We start from the raw sequence: 27532 nt of genomic DNA on the forward strand, positions 1-27532 counted from the left end.
TAGAGTTCCTCGAGAGACTCTGTGGTGGGCACTCAATAAGAAAGGAGTCCCTGGTGAATATGTAAAGATTGTGGGGATATGTATGAGGGAGTAACGACTAGTGTTAGGACAGGTGTGGGAGAGACTGATAAATTTCATGTGAAAGTAGGATTGCACCAAGGCTCTGTGCTTAGTCCGTATTTATTCTCATTAGTTTTGGACCAGATAACAGCGAAACTACAGGGTAAAATTCCATGGTGCTTAATGTATGCTGATGATGTCGTGTTAGTAGGAAATAGTGAAATAGACTTAGAACAAAAACTTGGACAGTGGAGACAAGCTCTGGAAGAGAAAGGTTTAAAACTTAGTAGGACAAAAACAGAGTATTTGGAATGTTCATTTAAAGATGGAGCTACTACAAATAAAATGGTATCTTTGGATGGTGAAATGATTGTGAAAACCAATAGCTTTAATTACTTAGGATCGGTATTACAGAGTAATGGAGAAATAGATGGAGATGCATGCAGTAGAATTAGGGCTGGAGAGGTGAAGTGGAAAGAAGCGAGTGGTGTGTTGACAGAAAAATTCCAATGAAGCTGAAGGGTGCATGTGGCGGAAATGAGAATGCTTAGGTGGATGAGTGGAGTGACAAAGAAGGATAAAATTAGAAATGAGTATATTAGGGGAAGTCTAGGTGTGGCACCAATTGATGCCAAAATGAGAGAGCATAGGTTAAGGGCCCTATTCACATGCGTATTTGTCCGGCGGATATGTACGGCGGACAGATCCGTTGTTAGCTATATACAGGCAGATGTGTCTCCAGACAAATTCGTTGGTGCTACACATTCACGGACAAATCTCTCAGTTGTACTTGTTCCCGCGTTGTGTGTTTATCTGTTTTCCACTGTGCTATGAATAATAAAAAACAACTAGCAATAATTGGAGGATATATGGTTTTATTTGATGATAGAAAAAAGAAAAGACTATGACCAAACGATGGTTATTGGAAAGAAGAAAGTACTCACATATGAATTTATAATTCATTCATTTATAATTCAAATAATAAGCATTTGAAACATTATTAGGATATGTTGGTACTAGAATCGAAAGAAATAACACACACATGAGAGAATCAGTAAGTAGCAGAGAGCGATTAATCGCCACGCTACGATACTTAACAACTGGACGAAGTGGTGAAGATTTAAAGTTCAGTTGTGCAATCTCCCCACAGCTTCTTGGACAAATAATACCTGACACTTGTTGGGAAATATTTATGGCATAAATACTGTCCGTAGATGACCCAGTTCTCTTACTCTTCCTCATTTCTCTCACGTCGAAATCCAGCACGCAAGGAATCTATTTTCTTTCTTACGTACTTTATATCTGCATCTGGACAAATTTCTTGACATTTTACCACTAATTCTTCATATGCATTGTGTCGCAGTTGCCTGTTAGAATATTCTTTACTTTTTACATTCCACAAGCATGGCTTCAACTTATATAACGAAATAAAACTTTCCCAAAATACTTTATTATCCGAAAATGCCATTTTAATGTAATATAAATACACGCCTACTACCGTGGTTAGAATGAAAATTGACACAAATTTAAGTCATCCGGCGAACAAATCCTTGAAACGTTCACACACATGCGTATATGTCTGGCTCGCTGTCTGTGGTCGTCGTCTTGAACCACAGACGGCGAGCAAGACATATACGGCGTACGCCCGGATACACACATGAGGATCTGTCCGGAGTATCTGTCCGCCGTACATATCCGCCGGACAAATACGCATGTGAATAGGGCCCTTTAAGATGGTTTGGTCATGTTCAACGTCGAGACGTTAATCACCCAATACGAACAATAACTGAAGTGCAGATTCCTGGAAGGAGTAGGAAAGGAAGACCAAAGAAGATCTGGGGGGAGACGATAAGGCAGAACATGTTGGTAAAGGGGATTAACATTGATATGACCCAAGATAGAATTGTGTGGAGAAATGCAATTAGGGAAGCCGACCCCGCATAGGGATAAGGCAAAGAGAATGATGAATACTGTTCTGTATGTACTTAACTTACCTTATCTTAATCTGACGATTTCCAGTTTTTTTAAGGATAGAAACTTTTTTTGGGCCCCCTTAAGGAACTCCTCTGTATTAAGATCCAAAATATAGTAGGGGTACATTTACAGGGTACAAGGTTTCTTCCGATGTGATAATCTGATGCGCTCGAGTAACTGCAAAAATCCCCGCTTTTACTCGCCTACCATTAATTATGAATTTTTTCATTCTTCGAAAAGCGGACCTAGCATACTCTATATGAGCACGTATTTCGACCTCGTGGTCAATATCGTTTGTTATATATCTATCGGATTGTATCTGTTTGTTATGGATACGATTAATATCGGCATTTGGTGTTCGTGTAATAGCCATTACTTTTGTTTTATTTGTGTTTGTATTCAGCCCCAAGCTATCTCCCTCTCTGGTTATGACATTCAAAATTCGTTGCAGACTCTCAGGGTTTCTATGAGTTCTGTGTTTTACCCAATCAAACGCTTTTTCGTAGTCGATAAAACAGAGAAACATGTCTTTTCACTGATGTCGGCATGTTTGTAGTAATATTTGGATGCCAAATAATGCCTTTCTCGTACCAAGCCCCCATATGAAATACAAATTGATTGTCGCTCAATAGCAGCTATGTACGCCGTTGCTCCCGCTTGGCGGCGCTTATGTAGTTGGGGGTCAACGTTTTGACAATTCGTGAAGTTTGTATATGATGTTTTTGTGTACGATTTAATAAATAATAATTTATCGCAAAAAGATACGGATCTTGGACTGTTTGTACGTTGAAAAACGAATTGAGGAGAAGGAATGCGAGAGTTACTGGAAAAAAGGAAGCCCTTTAACAGCCTCCACTGTTTATATAGCCATATGTATTTCCTAACTGCCCTGTCCCAGTTGCTTAGTCTCTTGTTGCCACAAGATCAAATTTATATTTTTTGGCGTCGTTTACTAGATGCTTCAATTTTCCTTCCTTGGATGATCCTCTTATATTCCACGTCGCTATTTTAACTAGTTCTTCTTTATTGCCATTATCTTGTTTAGTATTTTTCGATTCTTGTTTCCGTTTTCTTTGCTGGGTCATCTTTGTTGGGTCTCCTATTACTGCGTTCAATTCTAGTATTTTGCAATGTCTTCCTCTATTCTTTCCAGCTGCTCCTTTTCTTTCTTCCATTTCCATAATTCATTGTTTATTGTCAGTCTTTGGTACCCTGTTTTTGTGCTATTTCCTTTGATTTTCTCTTCCTTAGCAATTCTTCTTATTTTGGCCATTATTTCCCATTCCGTCCTTCGTCATTTATGTATATTCTTTCTCTCAGTTGTTTGAGTTTCATCTTATTTTACATTACTTTGGTCTTTTCTGTCTTGCTATCCATCTCTACCAAATATATTTTGTCTCCCAGCTTTCTTGCTTCATTAACGTTTACTTTTACTCGCATTTCCTTTCTATGAATTTTTCGACCACATTCCCTAGCAAGAGTAGTTGATCGGTGTCAATCTGCAGTCCTTGAATCACAATATTTTTCCTTCTTCCCTCTCTTTCTATTTTTGTATTCTTTCGTTGGAAATCTTTAATTCATTTCGTAATTGATTAATATCTTGAAGCGCCTTTTCATTAATAAGTTTCAGTTCTTCCATTTTCTTTCGATATTCTTTTTGCTGGAATGCGAAAGTTACTGGAAAAAAGGAAGCCCTTATCGAAGGGTAAGCTATATTAGTCATCGTCTTAATATTTTATTTCTATAGATCAGACCAAAATAAAAATATTTATGTTGATCTGAGTTTTATAGTGAAGAATTCGATTTTTTACAGTCGAATCCAGGGGCAATACGTAATCTGTTTCAACTAAATGTTTCTTTACGAATATGTAACGTCCTGTAAATTTAAATTTTAAATAGGCTTAGATAATAAAATTAAAAATTGCAAAAATATCACACAAAATTGAAAAATGTATCCATTAATATATTATAACACCCTGTAAATTTAGATAATAAGTAGGCTTAGATATAAACTTAAAATTGTTATTTTAATACCATACAAAAAAAAAACAAATAGCCTGGCTAATTGACTATGTCAAAGCCATTAATATTGTAACGAGTTGGCGATGGACTACCCCAGCTAATTGAAACAATATTCGAAAATATTACCCCAATCAACTAAGATAGCCATCGTTACACCCTTAGCTTAGCTCAGTCACTCAGGTGTGTGTTCGTCTTGTCCTAACCTTAGAATGAACTCTGAAAATTTAGAATGGTAGCCAACAAAACAATATATTTTAACCAATCATGTTTATTGTTCATAAAGATATAATAAATAAAATGACTTAGTAAATTGCATTGACAAATGTATTCAAATTCTTGCCAAAAACTAACAATTCTGGATTATACTTATGGCTTTTGGTAGCTGATGGTATCTTCTTGATGTCGTATGGTACTGCTGTTGTAGACTTCTCGTAGGCCTGGGCGGATCTTCGGCGCAAGGCACCTGCAGCTAGAGGTGGTGGTTGTGCAGTCTGGATGTCATTGTCTTCGCCTTCAAGTGTGCATCACCGGTGATGTGAGGCTTAGGTTCCCGAAGAGGGAAAGGTTGATCTCTTTCCAAAAACTGTAACAGTAAAACACATATCAACAATCAAGAAGAAAACCAAATTGTACCCATGCCAAATAGTATTCAGAAATAGTAATTGGCAAGGTTAAATTACATAGAATTAAGATGAGGAGAATAGTTAAAATTTTGATAACTAAACGTGCATATTAATAGATGAAAAGAAATATAGAAATCAAACACATTGTTGAACATTTGAAGGTTAGATAAAAAAAAACAATATAAAAACTGTTAGATGGAGAAATATAATTATAATATAATGTTATTCTTACCCCAAGAGATGATTTGATGGAACGAAAATGATTTAATTTTGGAATTACATGCCTTTTTAAGGATTAATTTTTCCCTTCCAGTTTGTGTCTTCTGGTAGGGATGAAGTATGAAGTGACACTTTCATGACAGTGCGACATAGGTGGCGGGCATGTTCCGAATTGAGACAGATACTTACGGAGTAAGAATGTATACAGGGTACGTTCAGTATGTTGATTTAAATGAAAAGAGATATAGTAAATAGAAGATAATAAAAAAGGATAATAAAATGATAATCAAAGAGGATAATAAAAGAGCGCCAACCAATTTTTAAAGGGGGAAATGGGTAAACGAAATAGAAGAAGATAATTATTAATGAAATATTAAAGAAAATAAGGTAAAATAATTATTTAAAAATAAAATATCAAAGATGTGACGTTTGTAACGTTACACACTCCTCTCACCCATCAGAAAAATTTTGAACACACGTGAGAAATTTTTCTCAAAGAAAACAGGAATGTTACAATATATAAAAAAAACTAAATGTTTATTGCAGATACGTGCATTTATTGTCGGCAGATATTTATCCCTTCTTGTTGCTACAATCCACTTTTTCCTCATCAGAATATTTTTGGGAAACCTGTATCCTGATGTTCTCGATAAGCACAAAGGCACAGCACAACATTGAGGCATTTTATTTTCTCAAATTAAATTCAAAGACTCAAATTAAAAGATTGATTTGAATATTTGACGTGACCTCCAACTACACAAGCGCCAACTACGTTGAGCTTTCCAGATTATTTATTTATTTATTTATTTATTTATATACGGTTACAACCATTTACAAAAAAAAATACCTAGGTTAAAATATAAATTACATAAAATAAAGAGAACAAAAAAATACAAATCAATATAAATAAGTTACTAATACAAATTACACAAACAATCATACCTAAGGACATTAATTAGTGTGGTCGGCGGACAAAAGCAGATAAGTCACTTTTGAGTTTATTATTATTATTATTATTTTTACAGAACGATAAGTCTTAGTCAATGTTTACTAAAACCTGACTCAGGAACTTGCTATAAGTTTGGAAAAGGTCAGTGTTAAGGTGCTGGTTTGCTAGTCTGGCAGTTCTAGAGAGGAAGTTGTTAAGACCATAGTTAGTACGGTGGATTGGGTAATGGAAACTAACTGGAGCCCTGGTTGTTCTTAGTGGGACATGAATATTAATTTTTTGAAGAAGCTCTGGAGTTCCAGTTTTTCCATGTAGGATGTTGTAGAAAGCGATGAGATCCCTTCTCTTATGACGAGCAGTGATAGGTGCCATATTTAGGATATTAAGAATATCTGCATCACTGTAATTGCTCAAGATACCAAGTCTATATGCAATTTGCTTTGAAAATTTATGTTCAACTAACTGAAGAGCATTAGTATGAACTCCATAACAAGGAGACCATACACAGGAGGCATACTCAAGATGGGGACGGACCAAGGCACAGTAGAGGGTTTTTAAAGCTGTAATATTTGTGAAGTCCTGGGTGCATCTTCTAATAAAACCAAGCATCTGAAAAGCCTTATTAACAACATTCTCCAGATGATGAGAAAGCTGTAAGTTTGTATCAAGGGTGACCCCCAAGTCCTTAAAAAAAGAAGTTCTTTCGATACTATAGTGACCAATATTGTAGTCAAAGACAATAGCATTTCTGGAACGTGAAAAAGTCATAGTTTTACATTTAGTTGGAGTAAGTTCCATGCCATTTCTTTTACTCCACTCTAGCAAGTTATTTAAATCGTACTGTAGTTTTTCACAATCCTGTGGGGATTTAATCACACAGCTTAATTTTAGATCATCAGCAAAGAGCAAAAATAAACTGATTGCGAAGCATTCATTTATGTCGTTTATGAAAATATTAAACAAGAGTGGCCCAAGGTGAGAGCCTTGAGGCACTCCTGATGGAACTTGGATAATTTTAGAAAGAAAAGTGCCAATTTTAACACTCAGTCTACGATCAGATAAGTAGCTTTGGAACCATGACAATAAAGGCTCATCAATCCCAATCAGTTTTAACTTATGCAACAAAATATTGTGTGGCACCCTGTCGAATGCCTTGGAGAAGTCAGTGTATATCGTATCCACTTGATACCCCTTCTCCAAGGCGTCCAGCAAGAAGTCCACCTGACTAAGAAGATTTAATTCTGTAGATTTTCGTGGTCTAAACCCAAACTGTTGTTGGACTAGTAGAGGTTCAAATAGAGGGGTTAGAATGTCACATAACAGACTTTCAAATACCTTGGAGATTGCACTGATTATACTGAGGGGACGATAGTTTGTTACACAGGTTTTGTCCCCGGATTTAAAGATGGGCTTTAGAAAGCTCTCTTTCCAGTAGTCAGGGAAGATTCCAGTTTGGAGGGAGAGCTTGAAAATGTGGTACAGAGGTCTTGAAAGAAAGCATTTTTTTAAGAATAAGGTAGGTAGCCCATCTGGTCCAGGCCCTTTGTTAACATCCAAAGAAGAGAGTTTACTAAAGATATCTGATATTTTAATATCAAGGTGTGTAATATGGTTATTGGATGTGGATATTTCATGAGTGGGAATATTAACATCATGTGAGTATACTGTCGAAAAATAATCAGCAAACATGTTCAATATTTCCTCCCCAGAACAACCAGTCTTATCCAAATATTTAAGTGTATTTGGAAAATAACTGCTTTTCCTTTTATTGTTAACAAATGACCAAAATTTTTTTATGTTAAAGCTAATAGCTGTTTCAGTACAGTGCACATATTGAACATAGCATTCCTGCGTCAGATTTTTGCATATTTGTCTCGACCTAGAAAACTCCTGATAGTCATCCGTTGACTGTGTTTGTTTATACCTTTTGTTCAATTTTTTCTTTTGAATAATACAATTTTTTAGTTTAACTGAGAACCATACCGGGAATTTTCTGGCCGAAAATTTCTTTAAAGGAACAAATATATCCACTGCAATAAAGATAATTTCATAAAAAATGTTTAACATTGTTTCAAGAGGCTTACCTAAAAGTAAAAAGTCCCAGTTAAATTGATTCCGAAACATTACAATATCTTGAACATTTGCAGAGTTCAAATCTCTATAGATTAGCTGCCATTTTCGCTCATATTCTCTGTATATACGTTGATGTACAATTTTGAGTAAAATTTTCAGAAAATGGCTCATCAGGCTAATTAATCTGAACTGTGAGCATCTATTTGCTTTATTTTTCTTGGTTATAGGTATACATGTCGATCTAAGCCAGTCTTCTGGGAAGATTTCAGTGGTATATAAACAACAAGTACAGTCTAAAAAATAAAAGAATACCCATGAACGATTACATCAATCACTTATTTTGTATTTGCTGTCTTTTTCTATAACAGACGTTTATTATAGTGAATATATAATATATATATATATATATTATATATATATATATATATATATATATATATATATATATATATATATATAATGTTCTTGAACTCCTAAGTGGAGCATAGAGCTTCAGTGAAAACGCGCCATCGGGTTCTATTTTGCGCTAGGGCCTTCACCTCATTCCAAGACTTTCCTTGACTTCTTATCTCGTCCATGATGGATCTTATCCAAGTTTGTGCTGGGCGACCTCTTTTTCTTTTTTTTTTTCAGGTTTCTTATAACCTAGATTAATTAAGAAACTATCAACTTTTTCATACCAAGATCGAGCTGACTGTTTTAAACCATATATGGCTTTCTTGAGCCTTAATACTTTATTTTCAACTTCTAAACCTTCAAGTACTGTCATAAAAACATTTTCTTTAAAATCACCGTTTAGAGATGCCGTCGCAACATCAAGATGAAAAATATCCAAATTAAAATTTGCTGACAAAGCAAATAAAAGTCTTAATATAGAATGCCTTATGCCTGGAGAAAAAGTTTCATTATAATTAACACCAAACTTTTGAGTGTAACCTTTTGCTACCAATCTTGCACGATATTTCACTTTACCCGAGTTATCAACCTTTTTATTGTATACCCACTTACACTTCACTACACAACCATCTTCAGGAACATCAACCACTTCCCATGCTGCGTTATCCTCGAAAGACTGCAGTTCTTCTATCATAGCCCCCAACCATAAGTTACTATCTGGTCTCGACATGGCATCCTCGACACTAACTGGATCACAGTCACTATCCGAACACAAATAATTCACAAAATCATCAAACCTTTTTGGCTTAGGTATTCTGGTTGATCTCCTGTTTTCTTCTGGCAAATTTGGCAAGTCACATACATAATCGGGATCATTGTTTTCATCAATCGATGTGTTCTCTTCAACCTAATGATCCTGATCCTAACATGATTTATGACTATGTCCCACTGAATCTAACGTTTATTTTGCCCCATGTTCACCTTCTAAATCAACATGAATCACTTCAAACCTTTTTGTGTCTTCCATAATTTGTACGTCTCTACTTACTATTATTTCTTTGGTGGTTGGATTATACACCCTGTATCCTTTTGTAGTCTCAGAGTACTCTACTAAAATGTACAGAATAGCCTTTTTCTCCCATTTTGATCTTTTTTCTTTTGGAACGTGTACCATCACCTTGCTGCCAAATATTCAAGACCACTAACATCAGGTTTTCTATCTGTCCACATTTCAGACGGTGTTTTCTTTAAGCCGTTAGCCAGCGATCTATTTTTTAGATAAATAGCTGTGTTTACAGCTTCAGCAAAACATTTTTTCAAGATTAGCACCAAACAACAGACATTTTGCCTTTTCCATGATTGTCCGATTTAAATGTTCGGCTACATCATTTTGTTCAGGAGTGTAGGGATTCGTTTTTTGATGTATAATACCATTTACAGTTAAATATTGGGCTTTGTCCGTTGATAAATAAAATAAAATAAAAAAATATTCTTCAAATTCTTTTGAACAAACTTCTCCACCATTGTCACTTCGCAAAGTTTTTATATGGACACCCTTCTGGTTTTCTGCCATACTTTTAAAATTCTTAAAACAATTAAAAACTTCACTTTTTGTTTTAATAAAATAAATGAATACCATTTTACTAAAATCATCTTGGAAAGTAACACAATATTTTGAGCCACCTAATGATTTGTTTTCCATAGGCCCGCACACATCACTGTACAATCTGTAATAAACTACTGGCTCTGTGACCTTTTTCTGGAAATGGTAATCTCGTTTGTTTCCCCTCACAACAAATTATACAGTTTTGCTTGTTAATATCAATTTTCCCAGTCGCATTCAGTCCATCTACTATTCCATCTTTCATTTTATTTAGATATACGCTATTTAAATGACCGAAACGTCTATGCCAGGTATCCCCAGTTACAAATAAACAATTTTTATAATCTAAAATACATTCAGTATTCAATTTATAAACACCATCTATCAATTCAACTGTTGCAATAATTCCATTTTTATTGTATATTTTGCAACCTGCATTGTCAAATATAACATCATATCCATTTTTAATCAATTGAGAAACAGATAAAAGATTTATTGTCAGATCAGCTACATACAGAGTGAGTTTTATGTATCGAAACACTCAATTATCTCGAAAACGGCTTGGACGATTTTTATATATTTTGGTAGGTAGGGATTTTGTAATTGGGCCGATATTATAGTGCTAATTACATTGTTGTCGTATTTTCCGTTTTTCTGGAAATCTAATGAACTTTCTTATTTCAAATGGAACACCCTGTACATTTTTTACGTTTTGAAGTCCTTAAAAGATACTGAGTATTTTTTATTTCCTATACCTAAATGCCATAATTTCGAAGTTATTGCTACATTTATAAAAAAAAATAAACTATAAAAATCAATTTTTTTGGAACGGGTAAACACTATTTTAGGTTGTTTGGATCATTGGGAACAAAAAAGATCTCTTGTAATTTTTCTCTGAAATTAATCGTTTCTGAGTTATAAACAATTTAAAACTGAAAAAAATAGAATAATGACGATATTCAAGGTTCAAGAACACAAATTAACAATGTTATTGTTGAAACTGCGAAGTACCCAAATTCAAGCTCAAGGCTTATTTTATCAGTTACCGATAAGTAATTTGAGATTGTTTCATTTTAAAACATTGTTTTTTAGTTGTTAATGCAGCCCGATCGCCCGTCCTCTCATATGAACTTCATTAAAAATTAAAAAGCAATGTTATACAATAAAAGGAGGCAAAAAATTTTATGGCAAGGTATTAGAAAAAGAGTTGGGCTTGAATTTAGGTACTTTAGAATTTTAAAAATTATATTTTTTACTTGTGTTCTTGGACCTTGAATATCGTCATTATTCGATTTTTTTCAGTTTTAAATTGTTTATAACTCGGAAACGATTAATTTCAGAGAAAAATTACAAAAGATCTTTTTTGTTCTCAATGATCCAAACAATCTACAATAGTGTTTACCCGGGCCAAAAATATTGATTTTTATAATTTGTTAAAAAAATTTTTTTAAATAAATGTAGCAATAACTCCGAAATTATGGCATTTAGGTATAGGGAATATAACATAAAAAATAATCAGTATTTCTTAAGGACTTCAAAACGCAAAAAATATACAGGATGTTCCATTTGAAATAAGAAAGTTCATTAGATTTCCAGAAAAACGGAAAATACGACAACAATGTAATTAGCACTATAATATCGGCCGCATTAGAAAACCCCTACCTACCAAAATATATAAAAATCTTCCAAGCCATTTTCGAGATAATTGAGTGTTTCCATACATAAAACTCACTCTGTATAATATATTATTGATGCTTATCTCTGATCCCTTATTATCGACAATTGTGGTTACCATCATATCACAAGCACATTTCACTGCCAAACATTCACTGTTAGCCAGAGTTATATTCGACGAACTTGCATCTCGGATATTTGTCAACCAATCCTTTCTCGCTGTAAGATGCGTGCTGCATCCAGAATCGACATAAAAATCTGTAGATTTAAAGTTTCCACTTAAAAATGTTGCACTAGGCATTATTATTAGCACTAGGGCACTTATTCATATAATGACATAATGACCTTTCTGTTTACAACTAAATTACGAACACTCGATACGAATCGTATCCGCCATGTTTTCCCATAAGGCGCTACGGTAAAACATGGCGGATACGATGCGTATCGAGTGTACGTAATCTGGGGCCTGGGGATTACGTACACTCGATACGCATCGTATCCGCCATGTTTTACCGTAGCGCCTTATGGGAAAACATGGCGGATACGATTCGTATCGAGTGTTCGTAATTCTCGGCTCGGATTACGTACACTCGATACGCATCGTATCCGCCATGTTTTCCTATAGCGCCTTACGGGAAAACATGGCGGATACGATGCGTATCGAGTGTACGTAATCCCTATGCAGGTTATATTTTTCTTGTCTTTCTGGTTGCGTTTTTTTGACATGCTTAGTGCTAACTTCATTCCACTTTGACATAAAAGCTGTCTGCTTTTCACTACTATCGCCGTCTATCTGCATATCTAGCAATTTAGATTTGATTACGTCAGTGGAAATATCGATTCCTGAGTGTTTGATAGAAAGGAGCATCGGGATCTTAGATTAATGAAAACACCGAGATGTAACATGGTTCATTGCGCAGCGTGCCAAATTCTTCTTTATCCCTACCTACGCCATTCCACCAATTGGAGTGGACATTAGCATCGTATCGTGACGAGAACCGCCGATAATGTTCGAAGCTCATATTTTGTTTCGTGCCGTTGAAGGTTAACGCAAGCAATTAAATTGTGAATATCAAAATAGTTTCTGTTTTTTTTGTGATTTTAATGTCAAAATGAGTCCATGTATTGTAAAACAATGTGTATACAACAAATTTAAAGTATGCCGACGTGATAAAAGAAGTATTCATTTGTTTACGTAAGTATTGAACAGTATTTAAATTCAAATGCCGCGTCGGTTTGTTTACATTCGACACCAGGGCCAGGGTGGTATTAGGCCCGATTGTTTGTAATTGTAAAAAGTACCGAGTTACTTATTTTAGCATTGTATTGCTTTGTTTATTTTTTTATATATGTATATGCTCAAGATGTCGTAGTCTGTTAGTTGTTTATTCTAAATATATATTAATGCAATGTAATATAACTTAAAAAAATATTACAAAAATTTAGACACCATATTTCATCAAACTTCTCACATAATCATTATACAGGGTGATAAAGTAAATAAAGCATGTAAACATAAGTTAGTCATTATTACTGATTAATACAGTTACTTTTGATACATTACTTTAATTTGATGGTGTATAATCAAGAGTGTGTGATATTATGGATATGTAGATTATGGAGTTGACTTACAAACGGATTGTCATTCAATTGCCAAGGAAGCAATAGTATTTATGTTAGTATGTATTAATAGCTCTTGGAAACTTCCCGTAGGGTATTTCTTAATTGATTTATTAACTGGCAAACAAAAACAAAATTTAATATTACAATGCTTAAATTTGGTAAATCAATCTGGTGTAGAAGTGATATCACTGATATCAGTAACTTTTGATGGTGCATAAAATAATGTGACAATGGTAAAGGAGTTAGGGTGTAGTTTTCAATTAAATTCATTAAAATCTACATTTACTTTACAAAATTCAAATAAAGAAATTGCAGTTCTGTTCGACCCGTGTCATATGATAAAATCATTAAGAAACACACTAGGAGATAAACTAATTTTAGTTGATGATAATGGTGAAACTGTAGAGTGGAAATATATTAAGGAATTAAATAAACTCCAAGCGGAAGAGGGGGTTCATTTACGAAATAAACTTAAAAAATCTCATATTAATTATAAAAAACAAAAAATGAAAGTAAGGTTGGCAACACAATTATTTAGTAACTCTGTGGCACATGCTATTGAATATTCAACACAAGTTTTACAGTTACAACAATTTAGTAACTCTGCTGCTACGGTCAATTTTATTCGTATCTTAATGCCTGGTTGCACCAACAGATCTTAAGCTCCAGATTAGCTAAGCTCTACTTATAGATAAGGCCTTCTTGAGTATCACTTACTTTGCACCATAATTTTAGATTCTTACCTTATTATCAATTATATCTATTATTATATTATGGTATTCTTATTGTAATATATTATAATTATATTATATTAATTCTTATGATATTCTCGACTTAAGCTTAAAATCTGTTGGTGCAACCGGGCATTATAATTTGTTTGATGTTTTTAATTCTAGAAATATGTCACAAAAAGATTATAAAAAGCCTTTAAATACAGAGAATTATATCAAAATAATGACTTTTTAACCGAAACTGCTGAATATTTAAAATCATTAACTTTAGTTAACGGGGTAAAGCTTTGCGAAAGCAAGAGAAAAATGGGAGTTTTGGGATTTCTATTTTGTATTAATAGTCTTCAACATTTGTACAAACAATTAGTGGAAACAAATTTATTAGTGTATATTCCAACCTATAAATTAAGTCAAGATCAGAACTTTTTTTGGGTTAATTAGATCAATGGGGGGTTATAACAATAATCCAACTGCTAAACAGTTTAAGGCAGCTTATAAAAAAATGTTAAAACATTTAGAACTAAGGGATAGTTTTAAAGGAAATTGTATTCCTTTAGAACTGATTACAGTTATGGCTCCTGAAAAAATAATTAATGTCTTGTGGCAGAGAACGAATTGCTGAAGACGAATGTGTTGATGAAAACGATGACATATCCAATACGAATTTTATATCACTTCAATTAAGGAACTTATCATTTACACATTACAAGAGAGAAGTTATTATATACATTTCAGGATATGTCGTTTATAAAATATCGAAAATTTTGAAATGTGAAGACTGTGTAAACGCATTTATAATAGGAGACTGAGCAGACTTGTTGACATCATTCATCAACCAAAGAGATACATTAAATTTAACTTATCCATCCAACGATGTTGTTATTATTTGCTCTACTGCCGAAAAAGTGCTACAGTGCCACATAAACATTAATAAAAGTATTAATGTTAATATTGTTAATGTCCAAATATTAAAAGAATTAACAGAACAATTATTATTTAAGAACTTAAACAACCATTTCAAACATTATTCCTTTTTAGAGTCACATTATTCCAATTTATTAAAATTAATAATTTTCACCTACATTAACGTCCGAATTCATCATTATAATAAAACAATTATAGATACTAGTAAAAGTAAAAGAATTTTTCATAATAAAATGACATTATTCTCTGGACAATGAAAATATTTTTTAGTTTTTGATCATTGATTATTTTTATTGTAAAACTTTATGTTGTTTTTTGTGATTAGTCAATAGGGCTTTTCATTCACAGTCATTTGTTTCGAGCTTCTGTCATGTGTCACATAATATTAATATATCTACGTCATACGTTATTGACATATACCAATGATACAAACCAAAGACGTATGCCGTAGATATATTAATATTATGTGACACATGACAGAAGCTCGAAACAAATGACAATCGATGAAAAGCCCTATACGATTAGTGTAATTAGTTAAATAAGTGTATATTAATTTGTGTTATATTCGGAACTAATTCAATAAATATTATTAATTATTCTGAATCCAACTCTGTTTCATTTATGTAGAAGCTCCCCACCCCTGCAATTCTGTTTAGAAACAAGGCAACATTCGCGCAGCTATCTAAATAGGTTCATGTTACATCTCGGGCTTCTTAAATCTATGATCGGGATATACCTTTCCGGAAGTCGCGCTAGGAGAAACGACCCCACCCACATGTCATCAATTTGGAAGCCAGTCCTATTCAACTTCTGCGCAGTTTCGATCACCTGATTATCGTAGGATTCCATGGAATTGAAATTTTCCAACCTTAGCGATATGCGTGTTCGAAGCAATCCTATTTTTCTTGAAAAGCCCGAGTCTTCGAATAATTTTTTTAACATATTACATACATCTTTCGCCGTTTTAGCTTCTTTCACATGAAAATATAGGGATGAATCTAAAGTCAATATTAACTTAGCTTTGGCTTTGGCAACAAGCGTTGTGTCTTGTTCAGTTACCTGAATACACTTTCATAGTCCTTCTAGAACGAAGACATTCTCAACCGCGAATGACCAGTCCTGGTAGTTGTATAGCTCACAGTCAATTTCGATACTGTTAACCAACAAACCGACTAACTTTTTATCGAATGAACACGCGCTGTTTTTGATTTGAACGACCAGAAAATCTTCCACTTAATCGTTTGAGCCCATAACCTGTTCGTAAATTGTAGAGTTGTGGAAAAAAAATGGGAGATTTAAGGAACAAATAAAACGTTTATTAACTCAATGGCTGTATTTTTTCTACTACTTGTTGAAACAAAGGTTGAACGCAACACACAATACAGTAACTAGTAAAGAGGCCAGTAGATGGCAATGCTAAAAAAATATTAAATTTATTTATCTATATCGAACATGTTGGTGTAGTATGATATAAATCAGGTTTTACTTTTCTGAGTGTTTGTGACAGATGGACCTTAAAACTTTCAATCTTAGAAACAGAATCAGTATCTCTGGGATGTTCAAAAACTTGTTTTAAATCAGGTGTAACTGGTGTAAGGCTACTTTTGTAATATGTAATATACGCTCTGAGCTTCGCTGGTGTCGCTCCTATCGGATTACTAATTCAACTTTCACCGGTAATTTTTAAATTTATTATTTAATTGTTATCGCTTAATATTTACAACGCAAAACGTAATTAAATTGTAATCGATTTTTTAAAGATTTTGCTAATATGAATTTCTTACTTCGGATACTTTCACAATTATCGTGTAGATGGCGCTAAGATTAATAGATTAATTTATAATTACATATTACGTAACATTAAAAAAACTTAAATTCAGTATTTAAAACGTAAGTATATTTAAGGTAAAAATATATACCACAGCTTTGACCAACTAATATTTTTTATAAAAAATGTTTTTAATTTTATTTTAAATTAATCACTTTGACATTTATGCCAAATTTCCCGTAAACGTTTACAGACTTGTCACTACTGGCGCTCGCGAATTTGTAAATATCCCCTCTACGTACGAGCTCACAGCGTATAATATAGTTATATAATGTCAATGCGTTTTATTTATATAGGGAACCATAACAGTAATTTCACAGTTTAAAATATATAAGGGCCAAGGAAGAGGCATTTGCTTTTCACAGTTGATTTTTTTTTGTTAAATTAACTCGTTCGGTGCCCATGACCACAATGTGTCGTCACGACGGTTTCATCGAGGGTGCCGACGACGCACGAGTATCGGCGATAGTACTGCGTTACGTAATAAACCATTTAAGTACGTGGTACCAGCTAAATGAATTTGTTCAAGATAGGGCACATGTTAATTGAAAGCACGGAAAAAAATTAATGTTTCTTTTCAGAAAGTGGTAGACTCGTTCAAAGGAAGCAGTTAAAACCACTTTTAAGACTTTTGTAATCATTTTTAAAAAAAGGACGGTGTACTGGGGATTTCTTATTATGCTTTAATTTGATTATTGCATTCATTTTTCCTTTTACTCGAATAATTACATTAGAGTTGGTTTCTATTTTAGGTTATCTCCGAAATGAAAATAAAATGAAAATTATGGAAAAACTCGTTGAAGATTCATCTTATAAAGGAAATGATATGAGTCCACACACTGAAGGAAAAATATCAAGTAGAAATATGAAAGTAGCGACTGAAAAAAGACCTTATAAATGTGGAATTTGTTCTAAGCAGTTTTCTCACAAATGTTTTTTGAAAAGACATTTGAGAGTACATACTGGAGAAAAACCATACAAGTGTGAAATTTGTTTTAAACAGTTTAGCCAAGCAAGTCAATTCAAAACACATTTGAGAGTACATACTGGAGACGAACTTCCTAAGTGTGAAATTTGTTTTAAGCAATTTAGTGACGCAAGTATCTTGAAAAGTCATATGAGAGTTCACACTGGAGAACAAGAATACGAGTGTGAAATTTGTTGTAAGCAATTTAGTGAAGCATCTAATGTGAAAGTGCATTTGAGAGTTCACACTGGAGAAAAACCGTACAAGTGTGAAATTTGTTTTAAGCAGTTTAGTGAAGCAGGTGCTTTGAAAGGACATTTGAGAGTACACACTGGAGAAAAACCTCACAAGTGTGAAATTTGTTTGAAGCAGTTTAGTCAAGCAGGTGTTTTGAAAATACATTTGAGAACACACAGTGGAGAAAAACCATACAAGTGTGAAATTTGTTTTAAGCCGTTTATTGATGCAACTAATTTGAAAAAACATTTGAGAGTCCACACTGGAGAAAAACCTCACAAGTGTGAAATTTGTTGTAAGCAGTTTAGTCAATCATCTAATTTGAAAAAACATTTGAGAGTCCACACTGGAGAAAAACCTCACAAGTGTGAAATTTGTTGTAAGCAGTTTAGCCGCGAGTATAATTTAAAAACACATTTGACAGTACATACTGGAGAAGTACCGTATAAGTGTCAAATTTGTTTTAAACAGTTTAGCCAAGCAAGCCAATTCAAAACACATTTGAGAGTACATACTGGAGACGAACTTCCTAAGTGTGAAATTTGTTTTAAGCAATTTAGTGACGCAAGTATCTTGAAAAGTCATATGAGAGTTCACACTGGAGAAAAACCATACGAGTGTGAAATTTGTTGTAAGCAATTTAGTCAAGCAGGTGCTTTGAAAAGACATTTGAGAGTACACACTGGAGAAAAACCTCACAAGTGTGAAATTTGTTTTAAGCAGTTTAGTCAAGCAGGTGCTTTGAAATTACATTTGAGAGTACACACTGGAGAAAAACCTCACAAGTGTGAAATTTGTTTGAAGCAGTTTAGCCAAGCAGGTGTTTTGAAAGTACATTTGAGAACACACAGTGGAGAAAAACCATACAAGTGTGAAATTTGTTTTAAGCCGTTTATTGAAGCAACTAATTTGAAAAAACATTTGAGAGTCCACACTGGAGAAAAACCTCACAAGTGTGAAATTTGTTGTAAGCAATTTTCTCAGAAAATTAGCTTGAAATCACATTTGAGATTGCATACATGAAAAATTTCTTTTATATAATTTGGATCAGTATATCATTTGAAACAACATACTTCTTAAGGTGCCTTCTACATTACTGAACATTGGCTATAACTACAGCAAATTGCTCTCTATCTTGAGCTGTTTGTAGTATCGAATGTGAGTACATGCCTATCCAGTCTCTTACATTCTTCAGCCACAAGCATTTTCTTCTTCCTGGACCTCCTTTTCCTTCCACTTTCCCTTCCACTATAAGTTGTAAAAAGATGTATCTTTCTCCTCTGTAAATGTGTCCTAGGCAACTCGTTTTTCTGTTTTTGCTATATTTAGCAGTTCTCTGTCAGTCCCCATTCATCTCATCACCTCGTTGTTAGTCACGTGACCTGTCCAAGAGATCTTCAGCATCCTTCTAAAAACCCACATCTCAAAGGCTTCTATACGCCTCATACTTGTAATTCGGAGAGTCCATATTTCCACTCCATATAGCAATATGGAATAAATGAATGTTTTTACAAATTGGTGTCGGATATCCAATGATAAGGTAGATTAGAGGAGGAAAGTATGCTAAAGTTGCAGTTACTCGAGCGTTATGTGGACCTATTGGGTTGTGAAGATTAGGTACTAAAAGCAAAAAAGTTAAGTTTTCCATTTAAGTGGAAGTTTTTAAGTTTTAATTTAATTTTCCATTTCCAACAATCCTTTTCTCCGATTATAGCGCTATCTATCCATAATTGGAAAAATGTCTCGAATAAAAGTTCCTTATTTTTACGTAAGAAATCCATATCTGCAATAAAATGGGGGCTTCTATTTAAGATTTTAAAATAACAACCCACCCCAAGTCCGTGGGGGGGGGGGGGGGGGGGCGTGTTTGGTACCATTCGATAATTTTTTCAAAAATATTAAATACGTGTATTTTGCAGTTTTTCGATCTGATTTCGCGAAATATCGCGGTGATCCTATTTAAAATTTTAAATTTACCCACCACCGCTTTCCGTGGGGGGTCGTGTTTAGTATAATTCGATAGAACACGTATTTTTGAGTTTTTCGATCTGACGTTTATTTCTCGAAATATTCGCTTTTTAAACGCTTTTATTTAGTTCAATCGTTTGCGTCAAATCTTTAGACGTTAATTTGACTGCCTTTTCTTCAAAGCCGAAACGCGTCCTTTTATATGTTTTTTAACAATAATAAATAACCTTGTGGTACATCTTCGAGTTTTTTTGTAATTGGTTTACCTCGAGACCACATTTGAGTAAGTATGGATACTTCTCTTCATGAAAAAAATGTTGGTTAAAAAAATGAAAAAATCTAACACACTCGTTAAAGAAAAGCGTGGGGCGCGTCTTCGTCGAATAAACGGTTTGAGGATAGCGCCCCACACTTTTCTTTAACGAGTGTGTTAGACTTTTTCATTTTTTTAACAAACTTTTTTTTTTCGAATAATCCTTCTAGCTTGAGTTTTTTATTCTTTGCTTTTTAGTTAATTTTTTTATAATATTTTAAATTTTAGTCACTCATAACTAAAGAAAAGCATTTCTTAAAAATGTTTTTTTTTTCATATTTTTTTATTTGTTGTTCAACTTTGTAATTCACCCATTTCCTTACGTCCCGCTCAAACCCTCAGATTTTTAAAATATACACTGTTCTGTATGTACTTAACTTACCTTATCTTAATCTGACGATTCGATTTTTTTTAAGGATAGAAATTCTTTTTCGGGCCCCCCTTAACGAACTCCCCTGTATTAAGATTCAAAATATAGTAGGGATACATTTACAGGGTACAAGGTTTCTTCTGATTTGATAATCTGACGCGCTCGAGTAACTGCAAAAATTCCCGATTGGGCTCCCCTACCATTAATTATGAATTTTTTCATTCTTCGAAAAGCAGACCTAGCATACTCTATATTATGAGCACGTATTTCGACCTCGTGGTCAAGATCGTTTGTTATCTATCTATCGGATTCTATCTGTTTGTTATTGATACGATTAATATCGGCATTTGGTGTACGTATAACAGCCATTATGTACTTTTGTTTTATTTGTGTTTGTATTCAGCCCCAAGCTATCTCCCTCTCTTATGACATTCAAAATTCGTTGCAAACTCTCAGTGTTTCTATGAGTTCTGTGTTGCACTCAATCAAACGCTTTTTCGAAGTCGATAAAACAGAGAAACATGTCTTTTCCTTTTCACTGATCTCGGCATTTTTGTAGTAATATTTGGAGGCCAAATAACGCCTCCCGTGTACCAAGCCTCCATACGAAATACAAATTCATTGTCGCTCAATTTTCTCTCATATTCTCTGTATATACGTTAATGTACAATTTTGAGTAAAATTTTCAGAAAATGACTCATCAGGCTAATTAATCTAAACTGTGAGCATCTATTTGCTTTATTTTTCTTGGTTATAGCCGTTATAGGTATATATGTCGATCTAAGCCAGTCTTCTGGGAAGATTCCAGTGGTATATAAACAACAAGTACATACATATAAACAACATACAAAAAGGCAAAACTGGACTAAAATGAAAACTATACCTAAAGAACAAGAAATGTTAGGTATGTTGGTGTAGTATGATATAAATCAGGTTTTACTTTTCTGAGTGTTTGTGACAGATGAACTTTAAAACTTTTAATCTTAGAAACAGAATCAGTATCTCTGGGATGTTCAAAAACTTGCTTTAAATCAGGTGTAAGGCTACTTTTGTAATATGTAATATAATATAGTTATATAATGTCAATGCGTTTTATTTATACAGGGAACCATAGCAGTAATTTCACAGTTTAAGGTATATAAGGTCTAAGAAAGAAGCATTTGCTTTTCAGAGTTGATTTTTTTTGTTAAATTAACACGTTCGGTGTCCATGACGACAGTGTGTCGTCACGACGGTTTCATCGAGGGTACCGACGACGCATGAGTGTCGGAGATAGTACTGCTCTCTACTTTAAGCGGTTCTTAGTATCGAATGTGCGTACATGCCTGTCCAGTCTCTTACATTCTTCAGCCAGAAACATTTTCTTCTTCCTGGCCCACTTCTTCGTTCCACTTTCCCTTCCATTATGAGTCGTAAAAAGATGTATCTTTCTCCTCTGTAAATATGTCCTAGGTAACTCGTTTTTCTGTTTTTACAATATTTAGGAGTTCTATCTCAGTCCCCATTCATCTCATCACCTCGGTGTTAATCACGTGACCTGTCCAAGAGATCTTCAGCATCCTTGTAAAAACCCACATTTCAAAGGCTTCGATACGCCTCGTACTTGTAATTCCGAGAGTCCATATTTCCACTCCATATACCAATATGGAATAAATGAATATAAGGTAGAGTTTTAGTAGGGGAGGAAAGTATGCTAAATTGCAGTTACTCGAACGTTATGGGGACCTATTGGGTTGTGAAGATTAGGTCCTAAAACCAAAAAAAGTTAACTTAATTGGAAAAAATCTCTTCAATAAAAGTTCCTTATTTTTACGTAAGGAATCCATATCTGCAATAAAAATGAGTTTCTATTTAAGATTTTAAAATAACCCCCACCCCAAGTCCGTGGGGGGGGGGGGCGTGTTTGGTGCCATTCGATAATTTTTTCAAAAATATTAAATACGTGTATTTTGCAGTTTTTCGATCTGATGTTCATTTCGCGAAATATCGCGGTGTTCCTGTTTAAAATTTTAAATTTACCCCCACCGCTGTCCATGTGGGATCATGTTTAGTATCATTCGATAGAACACGCATTTTTTAGTTTTTCGATCTGTCATTTATTTCTCGAAATATTCGCTTTTTTTTTGTGAAACTTTGTAATTCACCCATTTCCTTACGCTCCGCTCAAACCGTTAGATTTTTAAAATATACACTGTTCTGCATGTACTTACCTTATCTTAATCTGACGATTCGAGTTTTTTTAAGGATAGAAATTTTTTTCGGGCCCCTCCTTAACGAACTCCCCTGTATTAAGATCCCAAATATAGCAGGGGTACATTTACAGGGTACATGGTTTCTTCCGATGTGATAATCTGACGCGCTCGAGTAACTGCAAAAATCCCCGCTTGGGCTCCCCTACCATTATTTATGAATTTTTCATTCTTCGAAAAGCGGACCTAGCATACTCTATATGAGCACGTATTTCGACCTCGTGGTCAAGATCGTTTGTTATCTATCTATCGGATTCTATCTGTTTGTTATGGATACGATTAATATCGGCATTTGGTGTACGTGTAACAGCCATTACTTTTGTTTTATTTGTGTTTGTATTCAGCCCCAAACTATCTCCCTCCCTGGTTATGACATTCAAAATTCGTTACAGACTCTCAGGGTTTCTATGAGTTCTGTGTTTTACTCCATCAAACGCTTTTTCGTAGTCGATAAAACAGAGAAACATGTCTTTTCACTGATGTCGGCATGTTTGTAGTAATATTTAGATGCCAAATAATGCCTTCCTCGTACCAAGCCCCCATACGAAATACAAATTGATTGTCGCTCAATTTTCTCTCATATTCTCTGTATATACGATGATGTACAATTTTGAGTAAAATTTTCAGAAAATGGCTCATTAGGCTAATTAATCTGAACTGTGAGCATCTATTTGCTTTATTTTTCTTGGGTATGGGTATAGGTATAAATGTCGATCTAAGCCAGTCTTCTGGGAATATTCCAGTGGTATATAAACAACAAGTACTTACATATACAGGGTGAGTCATGAAGAACTGTACATTGTACATACTCCTACCTCGTATGGAGGCCCCTATGATATGGGCAAAGAATACATATCTCCCACTGAGATATGTATTCTTTGGTATGGGGAATAACAAATGACCATTAAAAAGTGTTTGCTCCCATTGTTTAATAATATACAGGGCGACTTAATAATTTTTACAGAAATTTGTATTCTTCATAATTTTTGAACGGTAAGATCGATGTGGTCCGGCTTTAAAAATTAGTTCGTTTTGGTCTTAGAAAAAATTTCACCCTGTATACGGTTTTTGAAAACTCTAATATTAATTTTACAAATTAGACAAATAAGTAATTAAGATGGCATATTTATTTTTTCCCCACACGATTACTTTATAAAAAAATCAAATTTGACTATGAATTAAAAGTTTGGTAAAGTGAAAGATAGTTTAAAAAAATTAACTTAGTTAATTTTTTTTGAACAAATATTTAATTTATAAGTTACCACCCAATTAACTGATTTATTTAAATTAGAAAAAAATCAGGCCCGAATTTAAAAAATTAGTTCGTTTTGGTCGTAGAAAAAATTTCACCCTGTATATGGTTTTTGAAAACTCTAATAAGAATTTTACAAATTACACAAATAGGCAATTAATAAAATGGCATATTTATTTTTTCCCCACACAATTACTTAATTATTTACAAAGTAATCAAATTTGACTATGAATTAAAAGTTTGGCGAAATGAACCATAGATTAAAAATTAATTTCTTAAAGCCGGACCTGATTTTTTTCTAGTTTGAATAAACCAGTTGATTGGGTGGTAATAGTGTAACGATTGACCAAATTAAGAGACACATCGATCTTACTGTTCGAAAATTATGACGAATACAAATTTCTGTAAAAATTAACAAGTCGCCCTGTATATTATTAAACAATGGGAGGAGACACTTTTTAATGGTCATTTGTTATTCCCCATAGAGGCCTGCATACGAGGTAGGAGTATGTATAGTTCCTCATGACTCACCCTGTATATAAACAACATACAAAAAGGCAAAACTGGACTAAAATGAAAACTATACCTAAAGAACAAGAAATATTAGGTATGTTGGTGTAGTATGATATAAATCAGGTTTTACTTTTCTGAGTGTTTGTGACAGATGAACTTTAAAACTTTCAATATTAGAAACAGAATCAGTATCTCTGGGATGTTCAAAAACTTGTTTTAAATCAGGTGTAAGGCTATTTTTGTAATATGTAATATAATATAGTTATACAGTGGTACCTCGATATACGAGCGCCCTAATATACGAATGTTTTGAGATACGAGCCGCCGAGCGAGCGATGTTTTGCTTTGAGATGAGAGCAAAATTTGAGATACGAGGAACCGCTTTTTATTAAAATTCATGCCTCTTTTTGACTACCTACTTCTAAATTGAAGGATTTGATAAAGGGCATAATGCCAGCTAAGGGCGTTACAATAATTTCCAAGCTCCGGACCTCTCTCCATGAAACTATGGAGAAACTATTGATGTGTGGGTGAAGGAAGCAACTTCAAGGAGGAACCTTAACACAAAGCCATCATATGTCAGAAGGCATGAGCGATTTATGAAAGGGAGGAAGAAACAAACCTCTTTGGACAGTTTTTTTAACTGAGCTGCAGATGAAAATGAGCAAAGTGTGACGAAAAAAGCGAAGACCACTAACGAAAATTAAGCGCTTCACATTTTTCTTATTTAAAACCACTTAACAAAAACAACTAAGGTGGTTTTTTTGGGACGAACGGATTAATGACATTTCAGTTAATTTCAATGGAGAAAATTGCTTTGACTTACGAGCAATTTGACATACGAGCAAGGTTATGGAACGAATTACCCTCGTATCTCGAGGTACCACTGCATAATGTCAATGCGTTTTATTTATACAGGGAACCATAACAGTAATTTCACAGTGTAAGATATATAAGGACCAAGGAAGAATTGTAAAATTTCTATCCACAAAAGGATTAGCTTTTCGTGGTAGCCATGAATATGTTGAACTGTTTGATCAAGACATCTTTTTAGGTTTAATACAATCATTTTTATTCGAATTTGACTCCTTTCTTGCAGAGCAATTGAAAGTATATGGCGATGGAGCTTCAGGTACAACTTCATACATTTCCTAGTCAACATCTGAAGAAGTTATCCTTCTTATGGCTGAAAATGTTCGAAGACAAAATATTAAATGAAACTAAGGAAGTAAAATATTTTGGGATTATGGTAGACTCCACTCCAGACATATCTCATATTGACCAATTAACGTTGGTACTAACGAATATAACTAGAGATGGCATACCCGTAGAACGCTTTTTGTGTTTTTTGCCTAACGTCGGACACAAAGCTGAAGAGATTGTAAATGGTATTATCGATGTTTGTGATAAATTCGATTTGGATATCACAAAATGCCGTGGTTAGTCATATGACAATGCCACTAATATGGCAGGGACTCAGATGTTCAAACCAGAATAAAAAACTATGTCCTCAGGCTGAGTATGTCCCACGTGCCGCTAATTCCTTAAATCTGGTAGGATCTGTGGCCGTTAGTTCATATGTGGTTGCTATTTCTTTTTTTTTGGTCTACTTTAAGAACTGTACAATTTTTTTACAAGTTCAACACATCGACGGGAGCTTTATTTGAACCAAAATGCTCTGTGATACTTCAAAGCCTATCTAAAACACCTTGGTTAGCGAGAAACGATGCTTGTCGAGCTCTGAAAGAAAATTGGCTGGCAATTACAGAATCTTTGAAACTAATAGAGAATGACAGGAACGAAAAACCTTCATGCCGTAGTGATGCATCTGCTCTAAGATTAAACCTTGAATCACTAGAGACAGTATTTTTGTCCATATTTTGGAGTACCGTTTTAGAACGATTACAAAAAGTCAGTACTAAGCTTCAGTATGAAAATTCAACTTTAAGTAAAGTAAAAGGATATTACCAGTCGTTGGCTGGTTTTTTGGTAGAGCTTGGTAAACCCAAAAGTTGGTTGATTATAAGGGAGTTGGGGTGAGGGGGAGATCAAGGCGTAGGGCGCCAAAAATACTAATGCCTAGTAGGGTTCATCATGTAAATCCGGCACTGCTTTTAGCCTTACAGTTTAGATTTACCAAATTTGCCCCTAGAGTGTAGGCAACCAACATCAGATCGTTTTTCTTAATAAAATTTTCAATTTTCATTATTATCAATTAAAACCAGTTTATTCATAATCCGCAAATGAGGTGCAATTGGGTGATATGGTTATTTAGTGATTTTACGGCATTTTATACCCTGGGAATCGAAATTTATTTTTAGCGCTGCGCCGAAATCTCCACTTTTCATTTGCTTATATCTCGAAAACGGAAAATCAGCAAATGAAATTTTGAATGGTGCAATTATCCGCAAATAAGGTGCAATTATTGTAGATATTACAGAAGTAAAAATAATGACTTTGAAAAAACCATTTCGCTAACTTTATAATGCTCTGGGACAGGGCCATTCCATCCGCATTGACATTATTGACAATTCATTGTTGATTGTTTGTGATTGTTCTAAATAGTAAACATAAATAAAACATTCCACGCTTTTTATATTATAAGTGTAACAAAATGGAAGTAAAACAAGAAATTACGGAGGAAACGTGCAAAATAGAAATAGAGTATAATCACTTAGATGATGCTCTTTTGGATAGCTTTAAATGTGAAGTTCAGGATGAATCCAACCACCAGGACACATGTGATTCTGTAGACTTGAAGAAATGTCCCATGAATAATGAAATAGAACAACATGGAAATAAACTCAACCCATTTGAAGAAGACCAAATAACTGAAAAAGGTAAGTAACAAAATGTATAGTACAGTAAAACCTGCCACATCCGGATTAATGTGGCGACCGACCGATCCAGATATGAAAAAATCCGGATATCAAGACCACTTCTTTTATAGTATCTCGAATGTTT

At 34.1% G+C, this 27532-nt stretch overlaps 2 protein-coding genes across 5 annotated transcripts in view; both read left to right on the plus strand.

Moving 5' to 3' along the window:
* Positions 1-21640, plus strand: part of LOC126892257 (zinc finger protein 227-like) — a 63692-nt gene extending 42052 nt beyond the window's left edge. For all 3 annotated transcript variants that reach the window (XM_050661763.1, XM_050661764.1, XM_050661762.1), the window contains one exon: positions 17452-21640. In XM_050661763.1, coding sequence (XP_050517720.1) covers positions 17452-18926 — 1475 coding nt within the window. In that variant the 3' untranslated portion in view covers positions 18927-21640. The remainder of the gene's footprint in view (positions 1-17451) is intronic.
* Positions 21641-26837: 5197 nt separating this feature from the next.
* The window catches only part of LOC126892260 (zinc finger protein 112-like), a 39363-nt gene continuing 38668 nt past the window's right edge, over positions 26838-27532 (plus strand). The window contains exon 1 of one of the 2 annotated variants that reach the window (XM_050661773.1): positions 26838-27408. In XM_050661773.1, coding sequence (XP_050517730.1) covers positions 27183-27408 — 226 coding nt within the window. In that variant the 5' untranslated portion in view covers positions 26838-27182. The remainder of the gene's footprint in view (positions 27409-27532) is intronic. The other variant, XM_050661772.1, reaches the window with a different exon arrangement.

This window comes from Diabrotica virgifera, chromosome 9 (assembly GCF_917563875.1).
Source record: "Diabrotica virgifera virgifera chromosome 9, PGI_DIABVI_V3a".
NCBI lineage: Eukaryota > Metazoa > Arthropoda > Insecta > Coleoptera > Chrysomelidae > Diabrotica > Diabrotica virgifera.